The 27681-nt window shown below is 56.7% G+C and overlaps 2 protein-coding genes and 1 long non-coding RNA gene across 13 annotated transcripts in view; 1 reads left to right on the top strand and 2 right to left on the bottom strand.

Moving 5' to 3' along the window:
• The window catches only part of LZTR1 (leucine zipper like post translational regulator 1), a 20734-nt gene extending 6414 nt beyond the window's left edge, over positions 1 to 14320 (bottom strand). Inside the window, exons 1-9 of one of the 3 annotated variants that reach the window (XM_058692885.1) lie at positions 13786 to 14320; positions 10426 to 10488; positions 6978 to 7034; positions 5434 to 5513; positions 4834 to 4942; positions 4254 to 4337; positions 3160 to 3217; positions 2430 to 2569; positions 283 to 484 (exon numbers count right to left, since the gene is read on the bottom strand). In XM_058692885.1, coding sequence (XP_058548868.1) covers positions 283 to 484; positions 2430 to 2569; positions 3160 to 3217; positions 4254 to 4337; positions 4834 to 4942; positions 5434 to 5513; positions 6978 to 7027 — 723 coding nt within the window. In that variant the 5' untranslated portion in view covers positions 7028 to 7034; positions 10426 to 10488; positions 13786 to 14320. Of the gene's footprint in view, positions 1 to 282; positions 485 to 2429; positions 2570 to 3159; positions 3218 to 4253; positions 4338 to 4833; positions 4943 to 5433; positions 5514 to 6977; positions 7035 to 10425; positions 10489 to 10958; positions 11363 to 13785 lie in introns of those variants that run through there. The other 2 variants (XM_058692884.1, XM_058692883.1) reach the window with 2 other exon arrangements.
• Positions 12105 to 26906, bottom strand: AIFM3 (apoptosis inducing factor mitochondria associated 3). Of its 9 annotated transcripts, XM_058692890.1 has the most exons (22): positions 26396 to 26498; positions 24814 to 25612; positions 24206 to 24374; positions 19818 to 20031; positions 19460 to 19569; positions 19134 to 19243; positions 18994 to 19038; positions 18669 to 18765; positions 18480 to 18592; positions 18113 to 18199; positions 17589 to 17680; positions 17351 to 17481; positions 17144 to 17259; positions 16964 to 17035; positions 16824 to 16887; positions 16156 to 16232; positions 15923 to 16040; positions 14386 to 14484; positions 14027 to 14102; positions 13377 to 13481; positions 12698 to 12718; positions 12308 to 12470 (listed from the first exon to the last, which is right to left on the bottom strand). In XM_058692890.1, the coding sequence occupies exons 3-22, from the start codon at positions 24234 to 24236 to the stop codon at positions 12431 to 12433; spliced, it is 1818 nt and encodes a 605-aa protein (XP_058548873.1). In that variant the 5' UTR covers positions 24237 to 24374; positions 24814 to 25612; positions 26396 to 26498; the 3' UTR covers positions 12308 to 12430. The 9 variants fall into 9 exon arrangements, 8 of the variants coding, with proteins under 8 accessions (XP_058548869.1, XP_058548870.1, XP_058548871.1 ...); XM_058692891.1 differs by lacking the exon at positions 12698 to 12718; XM_058692893.1 differs by lacking the exons at positions 12698 to 12718; positions 13377 to 13481.
• Positions 26576 to 27681, top strand: LOC131490493 (uncharacterized). The gene is made up of 3 exons (XR_009251109.1): positions 26576 to 26769; positions 27168 to 27271; positions 27451 to 27681. It is a non-coding gene; the product is annotated as an uncharacterized LOC131490493 (long non-coding RNA).

Genomic DNA, 27681 nt, shown 5'->3' with positions numbered 1-27681 from the left:
TGGGAGAACATCCTCAGCACCATGCAGATATGATGGGAAGTGAAATGTTAAAAGCCTGTAGGCTGCAAGATGGAGAACAAGGGCCCAGGGCCTAGGGTCTGGTCAAGGCAGGCGTCCAGGGCTGAGGGCCTCAGTCATCCGGGCTTTGCTCCTGCTGGCCATCTAGAGCCCTGGGAGCCCTCTGAGGCTGTGAGGAGCTGCAGGGTGGTGGGAGCAGGTGAATCAGGCCTCCCAGCCCTCAGGCCTGGGCAACGCTGGCCACCTGTGCCCGGAAGCACTCACCTCACTGTCTGAGCTGGGCTGGACAACCTCCCAGGTCTGGAAGTCCACATCATAGCAGTGCAGCTCATTGGGCAGTGTGTTGTCTGCCGCACCCCCAAACACGTAGAGGTGGCGGTCAAAGGCCACCATGGTGTGCCCATAGCGCCGCTGCGGGGGTGGTGGGGAGCCACGGAGTAGGTGCTCGGTGGGGATGCGTGTCCACCTAAGGGCACATGACAGTAAACTAGTGCCAGAGTGGGGGCTCCTGCTCCCCCACAGCCTCCACCTGGGTTCTGAGGCCTCCCCACAGCAGGCACCAGCTGGGAAGTGCCCTGAAGCCCCTGGGGAGACCAGCCGGGTCAAGGGAGGGCATGCACTGCAGGGCATCCCCTTTTGCTCTGGCACCAGCTCTGCCTAGGTCCACTCAGCCCACCATGGGGTCCTGCCCGAGTCCTTTTCTGTCTCCCAGCTATAAACCAGGCAGCAGTGGCAGGCAGGAGGGGTGGCCAGCCTCTGTATGGTGAGGCAATTCCGCTCTCTGGGGGAATGGAGATATGTCCACCACTCCAACATGTGGGATGATCCCCACAGCCAAGTCCTTGCTCCTGGGAGCCACCAGGACCCCACCTCCCAATGCTGCTCCTACATTCTCTACCCTCCCAGGAATCCCCAACAGCTTCCAACGTATCCTCTTTGGAACCCAAACAGATCCTGGCCAGGTGGGCCATGCCATCTGGCTCCATGCTGACCCCTGCACCTGGCACATGCTGGGCTTGACAGGTGCCCCTGCTGAGGGGAAGTTGTCCAGCATGCAGGAGACCTGCCTGGGCAAAGCCCATCTCCAGGTGGCAGGGGTCCTGAATGCCCATCTGGGAATGGGGTAGGGCAGAGGTGCTCTGTAAGGACCCCAGTGCTAAGTGCCTCACACCAGCAGCCCTCTGTGGCCCCATGGGGAATGGGCCCTATGTGATGCCCACACCACAAGATCTGCCCACCTATGCACAGCCTAAAGGCCAGGGCGTGTTCACTCTCACCTCTGTGTGTGTGGGAGCAAAGGGCACAGGCATGACACTGGGCAGGTGGCTGTCGGGGCTGGGAGCAGGCCAGTCCGAGGAAGGCAGCACCACACTGACTCTACCCCGTGGGACTCCTCTGCTGCCAATGGCCCCCGGGATCTCCTAACACCCAGCCTGGACTGGTGCTGGTGGCCATACCTCCCCTGGTTTTCTTCCTACCCCTGTCCATTCTGCCCCCAGCCACAGCTCTGCCCCCCGTCTCTGGCCTGGGTCCCCCACCCACAGCCCTCTGCTCCCTCAATGCACCTTCCTCAGCCCCCACATCCCTGAACAGTCCTCAGGCCCTGCATCTCCTCCAATACCTGTACCTCCTTGAGCACCCTTCCCAGATTAACCACTTGTCCACCTATCCAGAGCCTGCATATCTGCCCTTCAACCCCTCCCCACATCTGAGCCTTCTTGGCCTCTGCTTCCAATGCCTCTCACCTCACCAGGTCTGTTCCTATTGGTGCTGAGCCCTCTTTGCTGCCCACTGCTGTGAGCACCAAGGCCAGGATGGAGAGGCAGGCTGGCTCAAGCCCGGCTGCCCTCATGAGAGCCACAGGAGAGCTGGGTGGGTGTCAGTGGGATTCCCTCTGCCTCAGATGCCTTGACCTTCCTCCTTCTGAATGGACAGTGCTGGGCTCCAGGGCAACTCCAAGTCCCCTCCTGAGCCTCCCTGGCTTACAGCAGAAGCTCCCTGTTCCCTCCCCTCCATTCACTCCCAGAGCCAAGACCCAGTCTGTGCCACCTCCAGGGCTCAGTCCCCATCACAAGGGCTGGTCAAGGACAGCATAGGCTGGACGCTCTCAGGGCCTGAGCACCCCTCCAAGCTTCTGCCATCGTATGAGATCTATTCCAGCCACATTTGTTACTGGTGACACTGACCAGGCCGTCTGCGGGGCAGGAGCCGTCCTTCACGCTGGACAGAGAGAGAAGCCAGATGAGCCCCATCTTGCTGAGCTGTAGCCACACCCTAAGGAGCCTGCTTGCACAGTCTGTATGAAAGCACCTGCACCTCCTTGCTCTGGAAGGGTACCCTGCCCTGCTGTGTCGGAAGCTCACGAGGACAGCTCCAGACACAGATGTGGGTGCCACCACCAGAACACTCACGTCTTGTCCTTAAATTCAAACTGGAAGAGGTTGTTGGTTATCTTGGCTCCGCTCTGCCCTGAGAACACAAACATCTTGTCCCGGCACACGGCCACTGGGAAGTTGCAGCAGGATGGCGGGATCTCACCGCTCTGCGCTACCTGGGGTAGGGAAGGCAGCTCAGCCCGAGCCCTCATGGGACCGGGTTCACAGGGTCGAGACTTACTTACACTGCTGAACTGGGACTACTTTCATTCTTGAAACTTCTGTGAATGAGGGTTCATAGATTAAGTTCTATGGAACAGCTTAAAGCCCCACCTCATCCACCTAAATGGGCCCAATTTTTAACAACTAGGGCTAAAAATCATCATGGGGGAAAGAAACTCCAGAGGAAAGAATGGAGCAGATGGACAGATTGCCCAGAAACAGCAGGGAGCAGGACACCAGACAGCATGCTGAACTCGCTGTGTTCAAATGAGGGTGGATTCTACCTAAGTGGCACCAGTCACCAGGACACGCTGCCATTTGAAGCACAGAGGATTTAGTCACTAGGTGAGTGCTGCTGGAATTGGGCAGGAAGTCAGCAGGGAGGGTGAGGCTGAGGACAGGCTAGGATTTGGCAAAGAGAACAAAGCAGCCCCTCCCCTGCCCCACCTCTGCCCCCCCATTGCCCCTCCCCTCCCTACAGGCCCCACCCTGGCCCCCCAAGCCCCTGCCTTCCCTGCCTGCCCCAGCCCCCCAAACCCCTCACCTCCTCCCAGCATGTGAGCTCCCGGTCCTGGAGGCCAATGGTCCACATGTCATTCAACCTGCATTAGGACAGAGGGGTCAGCATCTGCACAGCTGGAGCTGGTGGCAGGGTGGGCCTGGCCGGGAGAGATGGCTCCAGGGAGGAAGGACACATCACGCAGGACTCTGATCAGGGGCCTATGGAGTAGCCATGAGGTGGGGGCTTCAGGGTCGGGGCCGGGGGGGATGCACTGAATCCCTGCTAGGTATCCCCCCAGCCCAGACAGGAACACGTGGTCTTAAGCACAACGTCTAGCCAGTGTAGCAGGGTCAGTCCCACTCAGCAGACCCCCGGGGCTCGGAGAGGACTTCAGAGAGGCAACACATGCAGAAACCACCACTAACATCGCATCCCTTGGAGCGTTTGTTTGTTTCAAAATAATTTTTTTTTTTTTTAGTGATTTCCATACCCAACCTGGGGCTCGAACTCATGACTCCAAGATTGAGACTCACATACTCTTCTGACTGAGCCAGCCAGGCGCCCCACCTCTTGGAGTTTCTATAATGCTGAAGTCTTGGGGAATGATCACATGCTACTTTTGTAATTAGAAAAATGCAGCACATCCTCAGATAGCTGCACAAAAATGGGCCAGGCTTGCCACCTCCTCAGACACCCCCAGGAGGGGTCTCAGGGGTGCCAGGCCTTCTGACCTCTGTCGGGTTGGGCAAGAGCTCCACTCAGTTACCCCTCACCTCCATCCTACCCATCTTCTTCCCCTCAGTCCTTTTTGTTTTCAGTTTATCTATTTTGAGAGGGCAAGACCGCACATGCACACACATGTATGAGTGGGGGAGGAGCAGAGAAAAAGGGAGAGATGAACCCAAGTGGGCTCCGTACTGACAGTGAGATCATGACCTGAGCCAAAATCAAGTCAGATGCTTAACTGACTGAGCCACCCAGGCACCCCAGCCCCCCACCCCGTCCCTCCTGTCCACAACGCTACCCTCTTGAGAAACCCCCACCTGAGCCCTCCCATGCCAGGAAGGCCCGCTCTGGGCCTTGGTACACTTACAGGGCTGCTCAGGGGCCGGGTGCACGGCCTGGGCACCACCTACCTGGCATTGCCATCATAGCCAGCAAAGATCCACAGTTTGTCACTGTATACCGTGGCACCATGGGCAGACCTAGCGACCGGCAACCTGTAGTGTGATGAGGGAGGGGGTGAGGAGCGAGGCCACCCAGCACAGACCTGAACCTCGTGGCCCCATAACACCAGCCGGGACCCCAGGGCCACTGTGCCTACATTTGCTGACACCGGGGCTCTGGGATGCCATCTGGGTGTCATAAGGCTGAGCTCATGAGGCAGGGCAGTGGGATAAGGAATTCAGATGCCCACAGGGTAAAGCCCTCTCCCAGCCACCACCAAAATATCAAAGGGGGATGCTTGCAAAACAGGAGAGACGCGCCCATCAGCAGTACATCAGGGTCCCTTCTGCTCTCTGAAAGAAGAGAATCTAAGAACAGGGCAAGGGCCTCAAACAGGCACAGCTGGGAATGAGCAGAACTCAGGCCTCTCTGAGTCTCAGGCTCTTCTTCTGTAATGCTATAGGGGCCACATCCCAGGCCGGCTGCCACCACGGACCCAATGCGGTAGCCACTGGATCAACCCTGAAAGGCTTCAGCAAAGTCTCTCACCGTCCTTCAATTTTCCACTCTGTCCACTGGCCAGTTGCAAACTTATATTCAAAGAGGTCGTTTTTATTCTTCAAGTTAGAATTGGAATAAATGTCCCCAGTGTAGCCCCCTGGGTAGAGAGAGGGAGAAACTGTCACACCCAAAGGCAGCATCTCAGAGTCTCTAAACCCCAGGAGGTGGGGGCAGAATCTGGCCTCACTTAAGATGTATTCTGGGACTCCCTCCATAAACTTTGGGGAACACCTACTGTGTGCCTGACTGTGCTAGGCTCTGGGGACACATAAATGAGCAGAACCCTGTGCTCTGCCCCTGGTGGGGTGACAGAGGAGGGAGGAGAGCCACCTTCCAGCCCAGTCACAGAGGCAGACAATTCTAAACCTGGGAAATTGGGACAGTTAGGGAAAGGGGCACATAGGGCCACAGGGGCCCTTGAGAGGCCCCCAAACCAGTGCAGGAACTCAAGACTCAAGCAGAGAAAGACAAGGTGTGGACAGAGAGAAGTTGGCCATGCACAGCATGTGAGCCCCAGGCCTGGGGCAGGACAAGGGTGCTGTGAGCCCAGAAGAGGGCACAGTGCCCAGGAGAGGAGAGGCAGCTCACCAAATACAAACATGCTGCTCCCGTAGACAACGGCTGAGTGGTGGTAGCGGGGGGCTGGTGGGGTGCCTGTGGTGAAGGCCCTGGTGGGGGGGAAACGGAGAGTGGGTGTCAGCAGGGGTCAGATGTGCAGTCCATGCCACACAGGGCAGCCCCTGCCACCTCCCTGATTCCTTTCGTTTTTGTGTTTTGTAGGTAATACCTCTGTCATTATATAGAAACGTATAATAAAAGTTGCCAATAAGGAAAAAACACAAAACCAGAATTAAGACTTGTATATAATCCCTTTGCCAGAAACTAGCCTTTATACCTTGAGGCCACCACCCTCCCACTCCCTGTCACCTTTCCTATTCATGTTTATGCCTCCGAGTAATTTATGAAAATGGAATCACATGGTAGATATGTTGTAATATCTGCTTTTTCAGCTTAACAGTAAAATGTGACTAGATCTTCCTGCCACTCTCCAATCAGCTATACTTGTGTTCTTACAGCTGCACTGTGTTCCACAGAGGTAGTCCATGCATTTTATTTATGGAATTAAAAACCCATTTATACTGCTTCCCTGGGGCTGCTCCTTTTCAGACTTTTATGCTTAAGCAATTATTAGTAAAGGACTGTAAAGTCTTTAGAGTGATTTTAAACATTAATCTGTAACTATTGGTTATATTATAAAACTAAGTGTGAGAGGAACAATAACAAATTTCTTTGGCAATATCAGCACTACCTAGGTCTCCTGGGCAGAGGGTGGGTGGCGCACAATGATGCCACCCTGGTTTTCCAGGCTTGGCAGGTATGGGTCCTGGGCCTGGACATCCTCCTCCATCAAATGGGGGTGGTGAGACCCCCCCCCCCTCCCCAGAGGACTGCTAGGGACTGAGGGCTGCACACACAGCTCCTGCAGAGTGGGGCACCCAGGGGACTCAGAGGGTCTGTGCTCCTGCACGAGCAGATGGTAGAGCTCAGAACACCCAGTATCTTCTAATCCTGGGATCCCTTTCTCCCCCTCAGCTGTGAGCTTCCCCCTGGGTAGGGCTGGACCGGAGGAGATGGGCACAAATATGCAGTGCTCAGAAAGGGCAAATGTCTTGCCCAAGGCTGCACAGGGGCGAGGGCCATCCGTGGCAGGAAGCCAGAGCTCTCGTATTGCCCACTACCCATGTGGGGTCTCCGGGCAGAAGACGGGCCCCACAGTGTCAGTCCTGAAAAGACCCAGCAGCCGTTCCCCACCCCCACCCATGTTGGCTCCCAGGGCAGCCGCTGGCCCAGGAAACAGGCCCAGTGACTGAAGGGCTCTCTGGAGGCAGAATTTGAGGACCAGCAACCAGACCAAACAGATCCCCTTACCTAACAGGATTCAGAATAATCAATCCAAGTCGTGGACTAGAAAAGAAACCCAGGAGAGAGAGGGAAAGACTAAGGACCACAGCTGTCTCCTTGCAGTTTCTCCCTAGCTCTCCCTAGCATGACTCTACTGGCAATCAGGGCCCAGCATAGTGCTACGGACCTCTAGGGGAAAGAGGGGGACCTGGGGCCCGGAGACCACGTACCTACACCAGGAGCAATCCTTCACATCAAACCGCAGGAGATCGTTGAGCATGGTCTTCCTAAAAGACAGCCAGGGAGAAGTGGGGTCAGTTCTGGTCTGCTCTCCAGGACCCAGGAGATGGACATTGCGGCCCAGGGATGGGGGTGGGGACTGTTGTGGGGACCCAACCAGGGCTAGGGATTCCCTAGGGAATCCAGCTGATTCCCAAGGGACCAGAGTGATGACCACAAAGAAAGCTCCCCAGCTGGTGCGGGTACCAGGCTGCCAGGGACCCGCCTGCCTGGGGTGGGGTCCAAAGTCTGATCCCAGCTACCCAGCAGCTGGCTTGAGGGTTCACACCTCACCCCAGGCTCTAGAACCCCTCCTCCCACTCCCATGTCTCAGCACCTCTTTCTTGGAGGCTGTGCCACAATGCAGAGCTTCCCAGGGGAGGCCCCTTTCCTCCTCTCTGATATTCCTTCCACCTCTTTATTGCAAAGCCAGTGTAACTACGTTAAAGATGCACAATAAAATGGAAAACAAATCCACTGGCCACCCACTAAGACCTGCAAGTTACTGCCCAGCCCTTGTCAGTAAGAAGGAAGAAGGGAGTCAACCAACAGGAGCCCAGCACCCAGGCCTGTATGGGGCACCCCCTGCACCCTTCCCTCAATCTGCACCAGGGGGCTGTACACTCCACCTGTCTCTACAAAAGAGGAAGCAGCCTGGGAGATAAAGGGCCTGCCTGAGGCCATGCAGCCTGGAAGCCAGGAGCTGGGAAACGGAGATGTGACTATAATTTTTCCCCTCTCCCATTTGCCCCTCCTTGCCCTCTCTCTACCCCTCTCAGATTCTGCAGGAGGCTTTCTTTCTTTTTTTTTCTTCTTTATTTCCTTCTTTCTTTCTTTCTTTTTTAATTTTTAACGTTTATTCATTTTTGAGAGACAGAGAGAGAGAGAGAGAGAGAGAGAGAGAGAGAGACAAAGTGTGAGTGGGGGAGGGGCAAAGAGAGCCAGAGACACAGAATTTGAAGCAGGCTCTAGGCTCCAAGCTGTCAGCACAGAGCCTGACATGAAGCTCGAACCCAAGAACTGTGAGATCATGACCTGAGCCGAAGTTGGACGCTTAACCAACTGAGACACCAAGTGCCCCTATTTCTTTCTTTTTTAAATGTTTATTTTTATTTTTGAGAGAGAGAGCAAGCACAAGCAGAGCAAGTGGAAGAGGGGAGGGGGAGGGGCAGAGAGAGAGGGGACAGAGAATTCAAAGTGGGCTCTGTGCTGACAGCAGAGAGCCAGATGAGGGGCTTGAACTCACACACTGTAAGATCATGACCTGAGCCAAAGTTGCTTAAGGGACCAAGCCACCCAGGCAGCCTCATCTTTCTTTGTACTCAATCTTTACAAAGTTGCAACTAGAGTGAGACAAATCCTGTTTCTTAATGCCACATTATAGCAAAGATATTTCTGCTTATTGCTACACAGTTACCATGCCAACCCTACCTGCTATAGAACACTCCTGGGAATGTTCCCACCCACTGCCCTGGACTGGACATCAGGCCTTTTCTGGTTTGGGGGATTCTCATAAAGCCTGCAGTGAACACCTGTGAGCCTTTTCCTATTTCATCCCATCATGTGACACACATTTACTGAATTGTTTGGGTGCTGGGTTCAGGTCTCTCCCCAGTGGAGGAGACAGGTAACAAACATCTTTGTGCTTTGAGATAACTCTGAGGTAATCTATGTGGTCTGTACTCTTACCATGGAGCCAGTAAGAGGTGCAGAAGGGGACGGGAGGGCCACAGTCCAGTTGACCCAGGCAGTCAGGAAGGCCTCCCTCACAGTATGTTCGGAAGAGAGGCAGGAAGGGTTGGGAAGGAGGGAACAGCCAGTACAAGAGCCTGAGCAGGAGGATGCTTGGTTCAATCAGAACACAGCAAAGCAGTGGTGTAGCCCAGTGTAAAACAAAGGCAGAGGAGCAGGGCAGGCACAAGTGTATAGGGCCTCTCAGACTGCCAGGACAGTTTGGGCTTTTACTCAGAGAGAGGGGAGCCATCCCAGGATTATGTGCTCAGGAGGCACACACTGAGACTTGCGTTTCAAATGGATCCCTCTGGCTGCTCATAGGGAAACAGGCTGTGGGGGAGACAGGCTAGAAGCCAGGGCCCCGCCCAAGGAAACCATTCTGCCTAGTCTGCAGGTCCTCATGGGGTCCTTGTACCCTACTAGCTCCAGGTCAGCCCCCGCAGAGGGAGTCCTGAAGGAACAAGGCTGCAGAACCAACCAGAGGCCAGTCCTTCTGGGCTTCAGGCCAAGTCCTGTGGTTGAGAGGCAGGGACAGACTCATGGGCAGAATCGGTCATGTGCAAACACTGCACCTTCAGTACAGCAAAACCTGTCCTGAGTCTTTCACAGGTTTGTGCTCACTGACCCTCAGGAGCAGGGCATATGGCCACCCCATATACAAAGGAGGAGACCAGATTAGTGGTCTTAACAAACCTGCCTGAGCTCAAAGCCACAAAGCTCTAACTTGAACTGAGCCTGGTCTATCCGGGAGACCAAGCTTCAGCCCCACATCTAGCAGGTTCCCAAACCTCCCAGACCCCTGGTGAGCATCCCTGGCCTTTCCTGATGACATAAATGAATTAATGGAGGAGGGATGCCCTGCCCAAACTCCAGGTCTGGTGCCACTCTGTACTCCCCCACCTCTGGGTCATTCATTGCCCAGGCGGATCCCTCCGATTGGAACCCTCTTCCTCTTTTCCCTGAGTCACTCCTATTTATCTTTCAGGTCATCAACCCCTCCAGATTGGGCTTCCCTGCCCAGATCAGAGCCCTTTTTCCTCTGCAAGCATGGCCTGCTATGCCCACACCCAGTATTTAACATGGCCCAGCCCATGATAAGAGCTAAAATAGCTCTTTCCCTCTGGGAATGGGTCTTAAGGAAACACCACCAGAAGAAAGCAGCTGCACAAACCAAAGGTTTACCTCAGCCATTATCTCTCACCAAAGGAGACCAACCACAACTTAACTGGGAACAGTTCATAGGATGGAGGTGTGCCCACCAACAAAAACATCAGGTCGGTGTCAGGAAAGTTGTTTCCCAGGAATTTATGGCAGGTGGGAAAACCTTTCCAAAAAGTGGAAAATATGAGAAATAAATAAAACTGTGTCCTCCAAACACTGCCATGTGAGCATGAGGATAAGGCCCAAAAAGTTCAGTGAAGGGAAAAGTGCCTGGTGAGAGCGACTGCCAGGGTGGATGTGTTTTTCAAGGTTGTGTCCACCCAGAACAAGAGGAACATTTCTGTGTCCCAAGCATGTGCTATCCACTGAATGCTGTGCTGAGGACCTTGAGGCCAGGTAACCTCAAAGACGGAGAAAGTGAGACGGAGTGATTAGCTAACCCTGTCCGAACCACCATGTTCCTCCCTCCCTGGTCCAAACACCCTCATGTTCATACTCACTCACCCATTGTCTCCACCAAATACATAAATGGCATCTTTATAGGCCACCACTGTGTGCTTGCTGCGCCTGGAAAGAAAGAATGGGTGGGTGGCAGTGAGTCCAGGACCCTCCTGGGGGCACCCAAGGAATGAGACTAAGCACCCGGGCTGGTGCAGAAATTAGGTAACACCTCTCAACTGCCAAGATTGATAGAGATCCCTAAATTCCACCTGTACCCCAAGACCCGGTATATGGGAACCAAAGACATTGCCCTGGGACTCTCTGGACTCCCCACCCCACTGCAGAGCACCCGGGACCCCAGCTCCAGACCCACAAACACAGCTTAACTCTAGTACCTGCCCCAGGCCACGCTGCTCCAGGACTCCCTCAGGACCCCCTCCCCTGGCCTGGACATCATCCTGGACACCACCACTTCCTCCCCACCCCCCATCACCAGATCCCGCTCCTGGACACCACGCCCCGGCCTCGGTCCCTGGACCCCGCCCAAGACCTCCTCAGACACCCCCTTACTCCAAGACCCCTGAACTCCGCCGTACCGGGCCCCCACGAACTCGTCGCAGGGCGGGAGGCGCCGCCAACGATGCACTGTCTCGAAGGGCCCGAAGTTGAGTGTCAGGTACTCAACACTGTCCGAGCAGCTGTGGTCAAAGTCCACGCTCGGAGCTACCTTGGACCGTGCGCTGCCTGCCAGGGCCCCGGCTCCGATCGGGCCCCCCGAACCCCCCGGCCCAGCCATCCCGGGTCCACGCCGGCTCGGCCACTGGGTCCGCGGGACGTGAGGCCACCGCCCCGGGCGGGACTACGTTTCCCGGCGAGCACTGTGCCAACCGCACCACACTTCCGGCCGGCGCCGCACTCCCGCCTGCACGCGCTTCCCGGCCAGCTTAGCGCTCCTCCTGACTCCGCGGGCCAGCACAGCCTCCGGGAACTGGCCCTGCAGAGAGCGTGTAACCCCCTGGGAATCATTTACCGCCAAGTACGCGCGCCCAGTTCCCCCTTCCAGTGAGGGCGGCGTCTAGTCCCCAGCCCTTCCTGGACTGCACTGCCCCGCCGCAGGCCCGACCCACACCGCCTGGAGATAGGCCACACTTCCCGGCATGCCCTGCTTGCGCGGGTCTCGGCCTTGATCGTCCGCCGCTCCCGGGATCCCGGGTGGAGGGTTCCGGTCTCACAGAGGCCTAGGAGGGAGCACGACTATCTCCTTCCGGCTTGCTGTCTCATTTCTGGCCCCCGCGTCTCGCCCTCAACATTCCCCTTGGCTAGGAGGCAGAGTGGCGCAGAGGCTCTAGATCCTCGTTCCTAGTTAATAGCAGAGCCTCATTTTCTTTACCTTCGAAATGGGGGTTCCTGAAGCTCTGGCTGCCATGAAAAGCATGGATTGTCTCAGGACCCAGCCCCTACAGCCCTAAGTAGGCACATGCCCCCAAACTACCAAGTGCGAGCTGCCTCTGACCCCTGAAGAAGCACTTCCCATCTCAAACCTTTGGCATGTGCTGTCCCTTCTACCTGGAGTGCCATTCTTTGAAAATCCAGATCCAACACACTGGTTAGAGAAGCTTTTCCTAACCTTAGGGGTAGCATCAGTTGCTACCTCCTCTGAGTGCTCATAGGCCAAACTTCCTTGGTGTGGTTGTGCTTTCTCCATGAGTATCTGTCCGATTACAATGGAAGTCACACAGATCTGCAAACGTGTGCATTTTAATTTTAAGATAATATCTAATATGTTGCAGGGTCCTGTAGGGAACCAGTCTCAAGAAAGGGAGAAGAGGACAGGCCTGTCCTGCCTCCATTGTCAGCCATCAGTGGCAGCTGAGGCCTTGAGGGGTAAGCATCTCCTGGAGGCAGCAGAAGCCTCTCTGGAGGTGAGCCAGGCAACCGAAGGCAAACACAGGGAAGGCTCAGGTTCTGCCCTGGGGGATCCTGGGAAATTGGAGGTTGGCACCTGCCCCCAAGGCTTGGCCTCTCCCTGGTGCCCCAGCGTGCCTGCCCAAGTCTGCTGCATGCGAGCTCAGGATCCTTTCCCTGTGAGCCAGGACATGTCGCCGGTCCTGCAGGAATGAGGGGAGGAGGAGTCAGGGTAGAAGACAGAGGGTTCCCCACTTGGCACCATGAACAGCTGATCGCTGAGGACAGTAGGGGGCCTGCTCTGTGCCAGGCCCTGGTGCCCAGCAGGAATGGGTACTTAGGCATAGAGGGAAAGACCATGGGGTACAGGCTCTGGGCTTAGGTGGGAAAGGCTCAGAATGGTCAACAGGAAGGACAGAGAACCACGTACTTGCTGTGCAGCACAAACAGCCTTTTCGAAGGCAAGAGAGAGAGATAGAGAGAAGGCCAGGAAGAGAGCATGTCATTCATCATGTTCCCTCTTGGTTCTCCATTGTTTCCAGCCTGAGGCCTACCCCTGTCCCGTGGCCTCCAGGATTTCCCCAGTCCCTGGGCAGGGGGAGGGGGCCTCTCTGCAGGCAGTTTAAGCCTACAGGGTGACTCCCATTGGCACCGGCCTGGGGTGAGGGGAATAGATGACATCCAGTGTCTCCCAGACACCAAAAAAACCACCCAACAACTCTATGTAGGGTGTCCCCAGAGGCATCACTAGCTGCCTTTACCTCCCTAGCTTCTGCCAGTCTCAGTACAACCATGTCCAGTTGGATGTCCCATGCCAGGTAACTGCCTAAGCAATGGCTTTGACCAAGGGCTTTGACCCCTCCCCACAGCACTGGGCCTGCCCTGGGACAACAGCTTTTTCCCCTTCTATCCCCCAAGAACACAAATAACCAGCCCATTCACAAAGCACAACCCTTGTCCCAACCACCCCATAGTCCTGATGTTCCATAGACTGATGTGGACCAAGAATAGGGGGAAGGCTCTGTAGGGCTATGGGGGTGGCTGGCTTAGGGGACCTTAGGGGACCTCCTCCCCCTCCCCACCCCCATATCTCTGAAGCCCACACTCACTCCACCTCCCGCTTCCGGATGGCACGGCCTGAGGCTAGCACCTCAGCCACCTTGGACACGATTGGATCGTAATTCATGCTGGCCACAGCAATCACCTCATCGCCTCTGCAGGGACAGAGTAACTGAGCCTGAGGACTGCCCAGCAGTGGCCTCTCTTCTTAGAGACCCTGATGTACTCCTCTTCAACTGGGGCCCAGGGAGTGATCTTACCCAGGACAACAGAAATATTCTGAGCACCCAGCCCTCCCTGCTTTGCTTGGCCCAGCATGGGCTTTAGGATCCTGCCAGAGGCCCACTGAGGTTCCAGTCTTTCTCCTCAGTGGAGTTCAGAGCTGGCTCCAGTCCTGGGATCACCACTCTCTCTACCTGTGTGATTTTCCTCAGCGTCAAAGCAGGAGTCAACACCCACCTCAAATTGCTGTCCTGAAGATAAAATGTCCTGTCTCAGTGCGTGGCTGCTGGAGTTATTACTGCCCCACCTCCTCACATTCCCTTGGTGGGTCTCCTGCCTAGCTGCCTCCCTTGGCCACTTGGTCCATCTTTCAGGTAAGTCCCCTCCTCTGGAGCAGAGCTCCTCTGGGATGAGTTCCCCTTCCCGACCGAGCTCCCGCTGCTTCAGCGGCTGCCACGTTCCACCCAGTTGCTCTCACTTGGTGTAAAAAGCCACGAACTTGAGCTCTTCCAGATCCCCCTGGATGATGACGTCGTCGAAGCCTTCTCCGTACCCTGTGGGCCGTACAGGAGGGGATGGGGCTCCCCCGGGTCAGCGTCCTGTGGCCTCCTAAATCCCCCCTGAATACCCCACCAGGCCTTGCTCCCTTTGTCCTTTTAGGTGGTCCTTTTAGTCCACCCGTAATCAGTTTTCGCTCTTCCTACAGCTGACGCGGCCCCGCCCCTAGGATGCTCATAGCCCCGCCCGAACTTCCAAGCTCCACCTCTGCGCTCCGCACACACCTTAGCCACACCCCTAAACGCACTTGGCCCCGCCCCTGCCCGGGCCTTCCGTTACCAGCGTAGCGCAGGCTCCTGCCAAACATGGCTGTCCACAGGTAGGGCACGGTGCTGATCTCCGCCTCCTGCGCCAGCATATTCTGGGCCGCCACGCGCCCTGTAAGACTCAGGGTCATGAGATCCCCGACCCTAGCCCCGGCCACCCCTACACTGCCTGCCGGGGCTCTCTGGGGACCTCTGACATGTGGAGCTACTCCTCCTTGCTTTCCCAGAGGTGAACAGGTGCATCATTGCTCAGCCCATTGCCCACACTCAATTGCAGAGGAGACACCTGGCTCAAAGCCAGTCACTTAGATTGCTTCTCTAGAGAATTTGAATGAAGTGCCCCACATCTAGAAGGTCTGTTTCCTGGCGTTGTTGGGCTGCCTCCATTTCAGGTGTGCACCCAGACAATAATCGGACACATCAGGTCTGAAGAATGGGGCACAAGTGCCCAGGGAAGTAGGGATGACAGCCACACCCAGGGCCCCAGAGAATAGCGTGGGTGGCTTCCCAGTTCATATTCCCAGGCCCCACTGGACCCTGTAGTTGGAGGGCTATGAGAGCCTCCTAGACCCTCCCAGTTAAACCTTAATTGTACTTGGCTGATGAGTGGTCTTTGGTTCCTTAAAACCAGCACCAATTTTAGACCTTGAACCTGAGCAGATATTGGTACCAGGAGTGGGATTTCAGGCAGCAGATGCTCAGATAATGTGAAGTGAGAGAGGAGAGGTGAGCGCAGGGAGTCAGGTGGTCCTCCCCACGAGGCAGCTAACTTGCTTGTACCTACATCTTAGGGACTCAGACCAGGTGTTCACAGTAAATGAGGCTTCAGGGGCATGGTGACCACCAAGTGTGTGTGTGTGTGTGTGTGTGTGTGTGTGTGTGTGTGTGTGTGGTGGGGGAGCTATTCGTCATAGAGCACGACAGTTCTCCACTGAGCCCAAGTTTCCAGGCCCAAATGGCTGCCTCCCAGGGGCCTGCATGAAACAACTGTGTTCACAGAGCCAGTCGAGTGGCCCAAGGGAGACAGAAGCACTGAGTGGGAAGGTGGCCCGTGTCTTACTAAATCCCTTTCTCTCTCCCTGGGTGACTGCACAGGTTGGTGAGGATGAAAGGAAAGGAGGGGCTGGTGGAAGGATGGGGTGGGACACTGTGGCTAGTTGGGTGGGGTGTCCTGAGGGCACTGGAGGGGCGTCTGTGGATGGGCCACAGGGCTTGCTCTGTCAGCTAGCTTTTTTTTTTTTTTTTTAAGTCAGCTTCATGCCCAGTGAGGAGCTTAACATGATGCTTGAACTCACAACCCTGAGATCAACACCCTGAGATCAAGACCTGAGCTGAAATCAAGAGTCAGATGCTTAACTGACTGAGTCACCCAGGCGCCCTGTCAGCTGGCTTGATCACCTGGAGGAGGCTCCCAGACAGGCCACCACAAAGCCTTGAATGTCTAACCCAGAGACCGGGACCCAAGGCCAGCAACTGAGGAGTGGGCCTGGGGGAAGCTGAGACCCTGGGACAGCCTCCCATCCCCTATCCTGCCGCAGGGCTGGCCATACCCTGGGCATGAGCCATCTGCCAATGTGGGATGTTCACTTTCCGATTGTTTCTCCAGGCGAGGGGGAAAGTGACAGCATCGCCAGCTGCAAACACGCCCGGAACGTTGGTCTGCATCATCTGTGGGGAGAGGGCCCAGGGCTCTGTGGGTGGCACAGCAGCCTTGACTTGGACATGCCACTACCCCCGGCCCAGCACCCTGCCTGCCCCCGTCACCACCACCCCCCAGCCCCACCTTGTTGACAGGGATGAAGCCTCGGGAATCCAGATTGATGCTGCTCTGCCTCAGGAAGCCCGTGGCAGGCACCGCACCTGACAAGACAGGGGCCACCATGTCGATTCCCTGGTCCCTCCCTTCTCCCACCTCATTGTCCTCCATGACCCATACCCTTCACTCACCACAATTCAGCCCCAGACCATTCATCCAATGGGCTGCCCATCCTGCAGCCTTCATGCATCCTGTCCCCTCTGCCTGGACCCTCACAGACCCTGTGCCTCCCATGCGGCCTCATGTATCACCTCCTCTGAGAAATTCCATGAAGCCCCTGGTAGGGTCAGCATGCCATACCTTCCCAGCCCCTAGGCTGCCACCTCCCAGCTCTGTCCTTTCCCAAACTGGCACCTCAGCTGGAGCAGTTTGAGGCTTGTTTGTGTTCTGCAGCCCACATGGGGCAGGCTGTGGAGTCGAATATTTGTGGGCAGCAGTCACTGGGAGCATCCTCCATGCCAAGCCCTGGCTAAATGTGGAACACCCATTCCCTGATAGCCTGGTGAAGTGGGTATGGTTGGGGTACCCATTTTACAGATGTGAAAACCAAGGCCCAGGGAGGGGAAGAGACTGGCCCAAGGCCATTCTGGAGCATGTGCAGGTGCTCATTTGCACCTGCCTGCCCACCCACTCACCAATGCCCACAACACAGACGTCAGCCCGCACAACCTTGCTGCTCTTCAGCACGACCTCCTTCAGCTGTGGGGAGGGGGCGGGTTAGCAGGTAGGCTCAGCTCCTGGGAACAGGGGAGAAGGGGCAGGAAGAAGGGCCCACCTTTCCCTCCTGGGCCCGTAGCTCAGACACCTCTGTCTGCATGTAGAACTTGACCCGGTTGTTCTCAAACATCTGTCAGGGAAGGTGGGCAAGAAGGCCATGGATGAGAGCATAGCCAGGGGCTGGGCTGGGTGCCTGGAGTTCTGACAGCCCAGGTGTCGAGAGTCAGAGTGGGCTTACTTTCATGAGGGCACGACCGACACGTTCCCCCAAAAATCTCCTGAAGGGTGTCTCCTCCAGCTCCACCACGGACACTGAGTGGGCCTTTTCAGTCAGATAAGCAGCCACCTCCATCCCTAAGGGGTGGTACATGGTAGTCTAGCACCCTGCACCCTGGGACCAGCCATGACAGCCTGACCACTGCCCCCACCAGCCCCGGCTGCTCACCCAGGAAGCCAGCTCCCACGACCACTGCGTTGCGGCCCCGGGCTAGCCTCACCACACGATTGGCATCTTCAGGTGTCCGGATAGTGAACACGTTCTCCACCTCTTTGCCTTTGCAGCTCAGCATCTTAGGGCTGAGATGTGGCCAGCATCAGTGAGGGGCTCCCGGCACCCAATCCCTCGCATGCTGGCTGGTGCCCTGCCAAGTGCCAACAGGGTACAGGGGGAGACACCCTCCTACCTGCTCCCTGGTGCGAGAAGCAGCTTGCTGTACTCCAGCTTGAAGCCATCCTTGAACACAACCTTCTTGTTTCTCACGTCCACCGTAACCACCTGCAACCCCCGCCGGGCAGAGTGTGGGCCTGGCCGTGGACTTGGGCCTGGCTGCCCCTCCGAGCTCCTGCCAGACCCTCTGAACAGGAGGTTCCACAGGCACTGTTCCTGCCACCTGGATGGTCCTCTTTCCCTCACCTGGCTTCTCCTTACTGTTTAAGGTTCTGACATCACCTTCCCCTCAAAGCCATCCTTATGCTCTCCGGCCCCAGCTCTGAACAGATTTCTGCATGTGCCCACAGTCCTGACTGGAAGAATATCCAGTGCTGCCTTCCAGGCCTGGAGCACCCCCGGGAGGGCCTAGACATCAGGGCCAAGAGGGCAGAACACCTCCCCCCACCACACACACCTCCAGGGGCCTGCATGGCCTCACATCATTTGTGGTTCTCACTAAGCCTTCCCCAGACTTGTTTCTTAGTCTTGGCCCCATACCTGGGCCTCGGTGAGCACCTCGATGCCATAGGCTCGGAAGAACTCCTTGGGCCTCAGGGCCAGCTGCTCAGGCTGTGCATCCAGGGACTGCAGGAGATAGCTATCTTGAGATAAGGCCAGGTGGCCAGTGTTCCATTTTGCAATGGAGGACCCAATGCCTAGCTGGGCCCAGGTCACAAAGGGGCTGCAGAATGGAATTCACCAAACCCACATCTTTATAGGGTACCACAAACAGGCCTGGCCTGAGCAGAGAGGCAGCTGGTCAGACCCCCAAGGGGTGACAAGCAAGGCACTGAGAGGGCCTGACTGTGCCCAGAGAGCTAGGGGTCTGGGGCCTGCCTGGGCTCCCATTTGCCCCTCCTCCCACCTTGCTGAGCTTAGGCCGGTCATAGGGGAGGTGCCGGTCCAGTGTGCACAAGACGATCCTGTCTGAGAACCCCTCCTGCCGCAATGTCTCTGCACATACCAAGCCAGCTGCACCTGAGGGGATGGTGCTGTGGGTTAAGGGACCACCTCTCCCCCACCCTGCCCTACCCCTCATAACCTCACCACCAACCTGCGCCTACAATGAGCACGTTGGTGCTGCTGCTGTGGCCAGCACTTGGAGAGATACACTTGGCCATCACTTTGGTTCTTCGCTGTAGCTGCAAGGCCTGGGGATGTCCGGAGAGCAAGAGGCAGCTGGGAGCTGGAGTCATGGAATGGCATCCTCCCTATGCCATCATCCCAGCAGGCCAGGTCCTGCTGCTGCAGTCCAGCCTCATCCCCACTGCACAGTTTTCACTCTGCCCCCAGCCACAGGGCCTTTGCACATGCTGATCCCTGGGCCAAGATGCCCTCCTCACTTCTCCTTTTTGCCTGAGCCCAAGCCACGCCCTCACCTGCTTACTGGCTCGGACGTACACCTTCTCCTTCTCAATCTTCACCTGCAAGGGCTGTGTTGCTCAGGACCAGGTTTTGGGGGGCTCCATCCCCTGCCCTGCACCCCCAGGCTCCCACCCTACTGCCCCCCTGGCCCCACCTGGAATTTGTGCAGACTGTCCAGGCCAGGGAAATCCTCTAGGTCACCGGTGCCGATGTTGAAGCAGGCACCATGCCAGGGGCAGCGCACCCGGCCACGGGACAGCACACCTAAGGGAAGCAGTGCTGGGCTGGGGCCACAGGCAACAGCTCCCCTCCCCTGTGTTCCAGCAGCTGCTCGCCCCTCCCCACAGCTCAGGAGACCCCCACTAATAGATGAGACCCTGGAGGTCCAGGGAAGAGCCAAGCCAGCCTGTGATGGTGCAGTGGCCAAGCACCCTTCAGGAAGGTCCCACCCCACCTCCTGTGTGTACTGGGACAGCTCACCTTTCACCAGGGGTGCACCATAGTGTGGACACTTGTGGCCCAGAGCGTGGAACTCCCCGTTGTCCTTCACCAGCAACACTTTCCCCCAGCCCAGCTCTACTTCCCGCATCCTGGGGAGGGGCTGCACTCAGACATCAGGCCAGACACCAGGCACCACCTCTGGTGGGCACCTCTTCCCAGAGTCTAGCTTTCTGGGGAGCAGGCCCAGACCAGGAGAAGCCACACTGGTGGTGGCTGGCGCAGGTGCTCGTCAAGGGCTCCCTCCAGGCCTCCCAGCCCACCCCATCCATGGCCTGCACCATGCCTTCCCATCTTGGGCCCTCTGACTGCTCCCTGCCCCACTAGACCCAGCACCCACTGGCCATTCTCGAGGTCCTTGACATGGCAGATGGCGGCCTCCACACAGTCCTGAGCACCAGGGTACGGGTGAGGGGCGGGCAGGCGCTCCTCAGTGTGGAAGTGGCGGGCTGTGCCATTGCCCTGGTAGGCCCGGGGGCTGCCCTTCCCGCTGGCTGACAGCTCCTCCTTGCCCCGCTCCTTCTCAGGCAGCACCACCTCGATCTTGAGCTCCACTGTAGGGTAGACAGGGCAGCACTGTGAGTTTCCAGCCCTGCCCACCTCCTTGCCCACCCCACAGGCTCTGGGCAGGCTGGTCCCTTTGAGTTTGAGTTCTCTCCTGTGCCTCCACCTCTCCAGAAAGCCATCTGCAACATCAGCAAAGAGCCTTAAAACAGGCAAGAAGCAGGGGCACCTGGGTGGCTTAGTTGGTTAATTACCCGACTCTTAATCTCGGCTCAGGTCATGATCTCACAGTTCATGAGTTCGAGCCCACACTCACAGTTCATAAGTGCTGAGCTTGCTTGGGATTCTCTCTCTCTCCCTCCCTCTCTCTGACCCTCCCCCGCTCAGGAGCAAGCACAATCATGTGTGCACGCCTGCACTGCACTCTCTCTCTCTAAATAAATAAACTTAAAATTTTTTTTTTTCATTAAAAAAAAAAACAAGCTAGAAGCAGAACAGAGACAGCAGGAGGTGAGCTGGGTTGGCTTGATTTCATTCCTGCATGTTTTCTTTTTCAGTAACAAATTAGTGAGGGGCCCACAAATGGAGCTCCTTTGACCCTGAAATTGCCTTTTCTCTAAGAATTTATGTGGGGGGAAGAACCCTGGTGGCCTGAATCCTGCTCTGATTCCAACTGCACAGTCCCTGATGGAGAAGGACATCCCTGAAGGATCAGGGGCACATTTAGGGTCTGACTCCAGGGAGAACAGGGCGTTCAAACCTGGGTATGGCTCATTTCCCGGCCAGTGAATCTCGGTAATGGGAAACCAAGGCTTTGTTGCTCTGTTTGCAATGTTCCCATAGGTTTGAGATTTTTTTTTAATTAAAAAAAAAGTGTACACACAGTATTTTCAACTTCTTAAAATAGCTATGCTCACCAGTTTAAGAATCCATCATTTGCCAAGCACTGGTTTTTCAACACCTTCATGTGCAAGGGTGTGGGGCCTTGGAGGTGAACTGTACCCAAAGGGATGGGTGCACAGGGACTGTACAGAGGCGCATGGGGCCCACCTTGAAGCTTCTGTGGTGCAGATGCTTCCCCAGAGTGCCCGTGGCGACTACTCTAAGCAGTCAGTTAGCCAGAGACTGTCATTTTCTTCTGTATATTTCTCTGCATTTTCTAAATTCCCTACAATGTGCCTGGGGTATTTTTCTAATTAGAAGGAAACAATAAACAGAATTTTTAGCAGCAATAATCTGGCCTCCTGGGCTGAGTGATGGAAGCTAAGCCCCTGGCACAGCATGGGCCCAATGAGGAAGCAGGAGTCCAAGGAGTCCCAAGTCCCAAGGCACCAGAGCCTCCAGCCCTCTCCCCTTTTCACCTCTTCTCCCCTCCACCCCAGACCTGACACTCCAGAAATAAACACAGAGTCACACCTCTGGGCCTTTGCCTAGGCAGTTCCTTGGTCTGGGTTGCCATTCTTCCCTGCCCTGGCTCACTGCTGCCCATCCACTTGAACAGCTCAGGTGATGCCTCCTCTGGCTGCCCACTCCCTGCGTGTCCCTCCTCTCTTGCAGAGCTAATCCCCCACTGGCTTGAAGCCTGGAAAGGTAGAACCCCTCCCCCTCCTTATCCTCAAGTCCCAGCCCCTAGCCTGGCCCAGGCGTGGGAGGGGAGGGAAGGGGAAGGGGGGTGGTTGAGGTTCCTCCATGATTCCAGCTGGGCAGGAAGGGAGCACACCACCAAGCTGAAGCTGTTGTATCAGGTGGGAGAAGGGGGAGGGGTGCAGGTTTAGGGTGGGGTAGGTTCTTTGCCTCCATTTCCATACTTTATGTAATAATGTTAGAATGTTTTGAGAAGAATTAAAAAGGAAAATACTCCTGGACTCAGCTGACACCAGCTATGTGAACGTAGAGAGGGAGCTCACAGGAACAGCCTGGCAGGGGCCCAGATAACAACCAAGCCAGGCTGTTTTCATCCTCCACCTCCTTCCAGAAGGCTCCAAGGAGCTCGCTGACGCAGTCTAATGGGAAGCCATTAAGTCAGGAACAGTAGTGTAAAGGTGGATGGAGAGGGTGTCTCTGCTCACCCATAGAGCCAGATCAACCCTAGCAAATGATTCCCAGGTGCCCATGTGACCATGGGCTCCTGCCTTAGCCCCTTTGGACTGCAGACGCCTTCATTATAAAACAGAGAACAGTGCCTACCTCTTTGGTGATAGTCAATGCTGAAGGATTTAATATATGTAACCCAGAGCAGAAGCTCAACAGATAAAGCTGGGTAGTAGCATTTTCTTGGTGAGCTCTGAGCTTCCTGACAGCCATGGCAAAAAGGGAAAGCTGTTAGGTAGCACTTGTGTCCTATTAAAAGGCAAGTGACCAGATGCCAAGAGAGCTGCACTTCCTCCTAGTTCTGAGCTTAGTGTGGGTCTGGCCTGGAATACTTCCTATCAGGAACACAGAGCCAATGGAACACAAGGAATACAGAGTGAGCTCAGGAAATGTGTGCTGATGTGCTCCAAGTCAGAGTCAAGCAAGATAGAAGGTGAAGAATTTGCACAAAGACCTTGGGCTTGTTGTGGTCTCCCTATAGCCCCTGCTGACCCCAGCTGAACTTCTATGGCCCAAATGCTCTCACTCCCACAACCTGAAATTCCCTGAGCCTCACCCCTGACCTGCCCAGTGTTGAGTGCCTGGGGTCTAAAATCGTGCCCTTCTGCCATAGCTCCACAGGGGAGTCCTGGAAGCAGGGAACCTAGCTCCTAAAAGAGGGGATAGTAACATCCTGCACAGCCTCCTGTGTGCCAGGCCCTGTGCTAAGCACAATAGTCTGCATGAGGGGGTGGAGGTGGGGGGCAAAACGGTTAGCCCCACTTACACATGAGAACACAGCAGCACAGAGAGGTGAAGTCACCTGCCCAAGGCCACACAGCCAGGAAGGGGCAGGGCTGAATTTAGGCTCAATAATGCAAGTTCTTACCACTGCCTCTAGGGTGGTGAGAATGGCCAGCTCCTGAACTGGGAGCTTGGGGCCAGGGGCCTCAGGCAGGCCAGCCTGTTGAGGCCCTTTACAAGAAACTGCAGATGGCACCGTCTGCTCTTGGCTTCCTGCCAGCCCAGTAGTTCTACAGGAGCCAGATTTGGGACCAGCTAGCATTTTTCTGCCCACTTCGGATGGAGGAAGGCTGAGGTCAAGACAGTGGACATCATTTGCCCAAGTCATACATGGAAGCAGGAAGAGTGGTAGGATCAGGCCCAGGGCTGGGTACCCACAGCATAGGCATGGGGGAAGGGAGAGCTGGCTCCTGAGGCAGGTGAAGGGGGTGTTCCTCTGCCTGGCAGGGCATCAAAGGTCTCTTCTTGCCCCAAGTTCTCCCTCAGACCCAGGAAAGAGAGAATAGGCTCATGTGTTCCAAGGTAATGGAGCTGATGGGTATCAGGTAAGGGGAGCTGGGGCGAGCTGGTTGGGGCAGGGTGGCCTGGGTGGCAGGTGGGCGGGGGCACTGACTAGGCACTAGAGAGGCCAGTAACATGCCTCCATTCTTTTGCCTTCCTGAGTGTTGTGAAGAGAGAAGAGGGAAAATAGGGGCTGGAGAGAGAGCCCAACAGACAGGGGTCTCCATGGAGAGCAGACCTGGGTCTCCCTTAGCATCTGTGAGGCCCCCACCTCTGGCCAGAACTTCTTGGGCCAGGCAGGGCAGGATTTCATGCACAAATGGGGAAATTCGGCCCAAGGTCACACAGGACATCAGAAGAGGTGAACACTCCACCCTCATGGCAACTTTGAGAGATCAGGCTCATTTTGTAGAGAGTGAAACTGAGGCTCAGAGAGGTAACTTGCATGCCCTGGGTCACATAGTGGCTGAGGGTGTCCTCAGAGTCCCTCTTCCCCAACCCTAGGGGACACTGCCCCCCTCCCCTCCCCCAGGGCAGGAGGAACGGGTAACTTCTACTTTTCAAGAAAGATTCAGCTGCTATTCCCACCACAAACACCCAAATCCCCAAATAAAGAGGGGGACCCATTGGAGGGGATCCAAGAGAATGGCTCCAAGCCCCCACTCCCTCCAGCCTTCAGGGAATTAACATTCGGAGCCGGCTGCCGCCCGGCCTGACCTACTTCAGAGGCAGAGGGGGGAGGGGGAGGAGGAAGGATGTGGCCGGAGGAGGGAGGAGGGAGGAGGGAGGAGGGAGGAGGGAGGAGGGAGGAGGAGGGAGGGGAGAATGAGGCAAGAAGAGAGGAGGTACCTGGCTTGGGCTTGGAGAAGCACCCACCCATGGCAAGTGGCCCACAGATGAGTGGGGGGCAGGTGCACAGATGGCTGTGGGAGTCCTAGGGTGCCCCCGGTGGGGCTGGACCCCCTGTGGCCCTTAAAGATGCTGGAGCCGCCATCCCAGCAGGAGCTGCCTCCAGGACCTGCAGGGGAGACAGAGGCATCTGTAGGGACCAGGGCTTTGATGGGGAATGTGAGTAGAGATACAGAGAGATAGAGACAGACTAGGGGAGGGGCTTCTGGAGGACAAGCACATTTGAGCTAGGAACCATGTAGGGGACCTTGGTGGCACCTCCCCTTTGAGGCCTCACTCTCCCCTCCCATCTTTGCTGTGCCTACTGCCTGGGGAGCCCCTCTGCTCCAACCTCAGCCATTCTTTTAGGTGTAGCTGCCTTGTCCAGTAAATCCTGATTTCTGCAACCCACTCAAAATCCAGCAGCTAGGGAGGCCACAATGCCTGGGGTCAAACCCCAGGGCACCTTGGCCTTCCTGGTCCAGGGGTTTCTCCTTCCTGCAGTGGGGGTAATGTTTAGTTTTCCCAGGCCCTGGCCCCCACCCGGCTGGCAGCCCCTGGATACCCACCTCCTCCAGGGACAGCCACAGCTTCTTCCTCCTGGCCCAGCCCAGAGGTGGACCGGCCCTGGAAGGCAGGGCGTGGGGTGGGGCAGGGGTCCAAGAGGCTGCCCAGCCTCTACTCCTCCTCCTAGTGTGAGTTAGGCCAGGAGAGACTGGGGGCGCGCATCAGGGGGTGGGGTGGGGGTGGGGTGGGCCAGGCTACTTGTCCCCAGGGAAACCCAGCTCCATGGTGAATAGAAGTGGGCGGCCAGCCCAGGCCTGATGGGGTTGGGGGAAAGGGAGGCCAGGCACACAGCCCAGGCCCAGCAGTCATGAGCTCCCACCCTGTGCACCTCCCCCCTTCACAAATGTCCTCCAGGCCTACGGTGCAGAGATCACATCCAACAGCAGATGAGGAAACTGAGGGGCCAAGGGCTTGCCAAGGTCAGGCAGCAGGCAGGGCCATCCGGGTGGCCTCCCACTTCCCTCCCACCTTGGTTAGTTTCAAGATAGGAGGGGACCCAGGAAGCCCCCATATCACCCTGCAAGCCACAAAGCCATGGGGAGAGGTCACCTGGTCAGCAAAGAGATCCCTGCAGCCAAAGTCCTCAAGGCCACAGGGTGGGCCTTCTGGAAGATTCAGCTTACAGACTGGACTTTGGAAGGCCTGGGACAAAGCTGCCCTGTTTACAAATGATCTTCCCCCAGTCCATCCAACTGTCATCCTTTCTGTTTTCCCTGGAAGTTCTTCCTGAAGTCTAACTGGAGGTGGGGCTGGCACCTATTTGGTCTTGCCCAGATCCCTGCAAGGGCTTTGAGTGGGTGCCTGAGAGCAAGGGGGCCAAGAAGACAGGAGGAAAAGTTGGGAAGGACAATCTACTGCCTGGCATCTGATGTAACCTGCACTAGAGGCACCCATTACAATTCAGGAGGTGGTGGTACTTAAAGGCCACCTGGGCATACCGATGCCCTTTAACCCTCTCATCACCAAGGCAGGTCTGTAAGATTTGGCTACCACCTGCCCCACCTGTCCCCTCCCTGGGCACAAGGGGGCCCCTCCCCAGATCCTGGCTTCTCCTCTGGCTCAGCCATACCTACCTCCTTCCTGCCTGGCCTAGGCTTCATCTGCTGGGCCACAGATGTCAGAAAAGGTGGAACTTTCACTTGCTGCCAGTTACCTGTCTAGGCTGTTTCTCCCTTCCCAGGTGCCCGGGTATCTCAGACCCTCCAGGGCCTTGGCCCTGGAAACAGACTTGCTGGGGACTGAACCTTCCGCAGGCCTACCTTGTGCAGGCTGGCTTGGAGCCCTGCTGCCTCAAGAGCAAACGTTCTTGCAGCAGGAGGGGGCCCTGCACCTCCCCCCCCCCCCCCCCCCCGCCAAGATTTTGTGTAGTGCTGTCCCTTGCCTACAAACTACCCAATGCTGAAAAGTTGTAACAGTGCCCAAGTGCTAACTATCCACCAGGAGCCTGTGTCCTGGTTCACAGGGACACCACCCTCCCCTAAGCCAGTGCGGCTAGACAGAAACAGCAGTGGGGAGGTTGCTGTCCAGTTGGGGCCCTCAGTGCCTTCTAGCGTTCCTTGGGATGGAATTCAAGTTTGCCCTCACCTGCTCCCCTGCCGGGCTCAGGCGCAAAACTCCCGTGCACTCTCCCTGCCTTTGCACGTGCAGTTCCCTCTATCTGGGAAGATCTTTCCTGCAGCCTTCCCGCTGGTCCAGGTGCCCTCACCAAACCGGACGGCCCAGGAAGGGGGACGGGTACACCGCAGGGCCCCGCGGCAAGCGAGGAAGGGCCTGGCGGGGGAGGAGAGAAGGAACAGAGGCGCTCCAGCCTCCAGCATGTCTCTTCTCCCCGACTGCCGACCTCAGCCCCCAACGCGCCGGCCCGGGGTCCAAGATCTGAGAGCGCGCGCGAGCTAGCCCGGGTCGCGGGGACTGTGGAGCCGAGACCCGGCAGCCGAACCGGGATGGCGGGGACAGAGGTCTGGGGCCTGGGGTCCCCGGGGCGGGCGCTCACCTGGGTTCGGCGCCGGCCTCCGTTCTGGAGCCGCTCGGGGCCGCGGCCGCCTGGGGGGGGGGGGGGGGGGGGAGGAGCGGGCGGGGGCGGGGCCGGCGCTGCGGCGACACTGCGGCCGGGAAGCCCGCGGCGCCCAGCACCGCCCCGCCGGGTCCCTGCTGGTAGTTGGGGGTCGGTTCCAGGTCAGGGGTCAGGCCGGTGGCTTCAGAGTCCTCACAAAGGGTCGCGGGGTATGGGGAGGCCTTCTGGCCATGGACGCCGCCGGCGGGGTTTGGGTTCCCAGGGATCCTCTGGACCTTAGAGGGGCGCATAGCTGGGCAGCGCACCGGATCTGATTCTTGCTTCTTTTCTTTCTTTCCTAAGTCTTCGAATCGTGGGCGGCGGAGTGACGTGGGGAGTGGGAGTTGAATCACCCGGAGTAAGCTCCCCAAGAAGGAAAATCCAAATCATTTCCCACTACCCCATAGGTAACCTGACTACCTTAGGAGGTTCAGTCTCTTTGGTCTGCCTTCTCCCTACACTTAATACGGTCTATTTTAAATTATATTTTATTACATTTTCTTTTTCCCATCTGTCATTATATCAGGAGAACTTCCTGGATTCCTATAAATCATAATGCCCCCTGACGGTATGTCCCCTCTTCCAGGAAGCCCTCCCTGACCAGCCTCCCCAGACTGGAACTTGATCAGGCCCTGATATCCTGGCTCCTGGTTACCTCCTGTTTCACTGTCCTGACTGTCCTGATCTTCACGTTGTGTTCAGGTTGAGCTTGTACCTCCCACAAACTGGAACTCAGTGACTATGTGGGAAATGAATGAATGATACTTTCTGGGGAAGTGATGTCACATCTATCATTAAACACATCAGGGCCCATCAA

The sequence above is a fragment of the Neofelis nebulosa genome, chromosome 11 (assembly GCF_028018385.1).
Source record: "Neofelis nebulosa isolate mNeoNeb1 chromosome 11, mNeoNeb1.pri, whole genome shotgun sequence".
NCBI classification, from domain to species: Eukaryota; Metazoa; Chordata; class Mammalia; order Carnivora; family Felidae; genus Neofelis; species Neofelis nebulosa.
The sequence above is the reverse complement of the archived record's forward strand: the minus strand, read 5'-3'. Positions and strand labels throughout refer to the sequence as shown.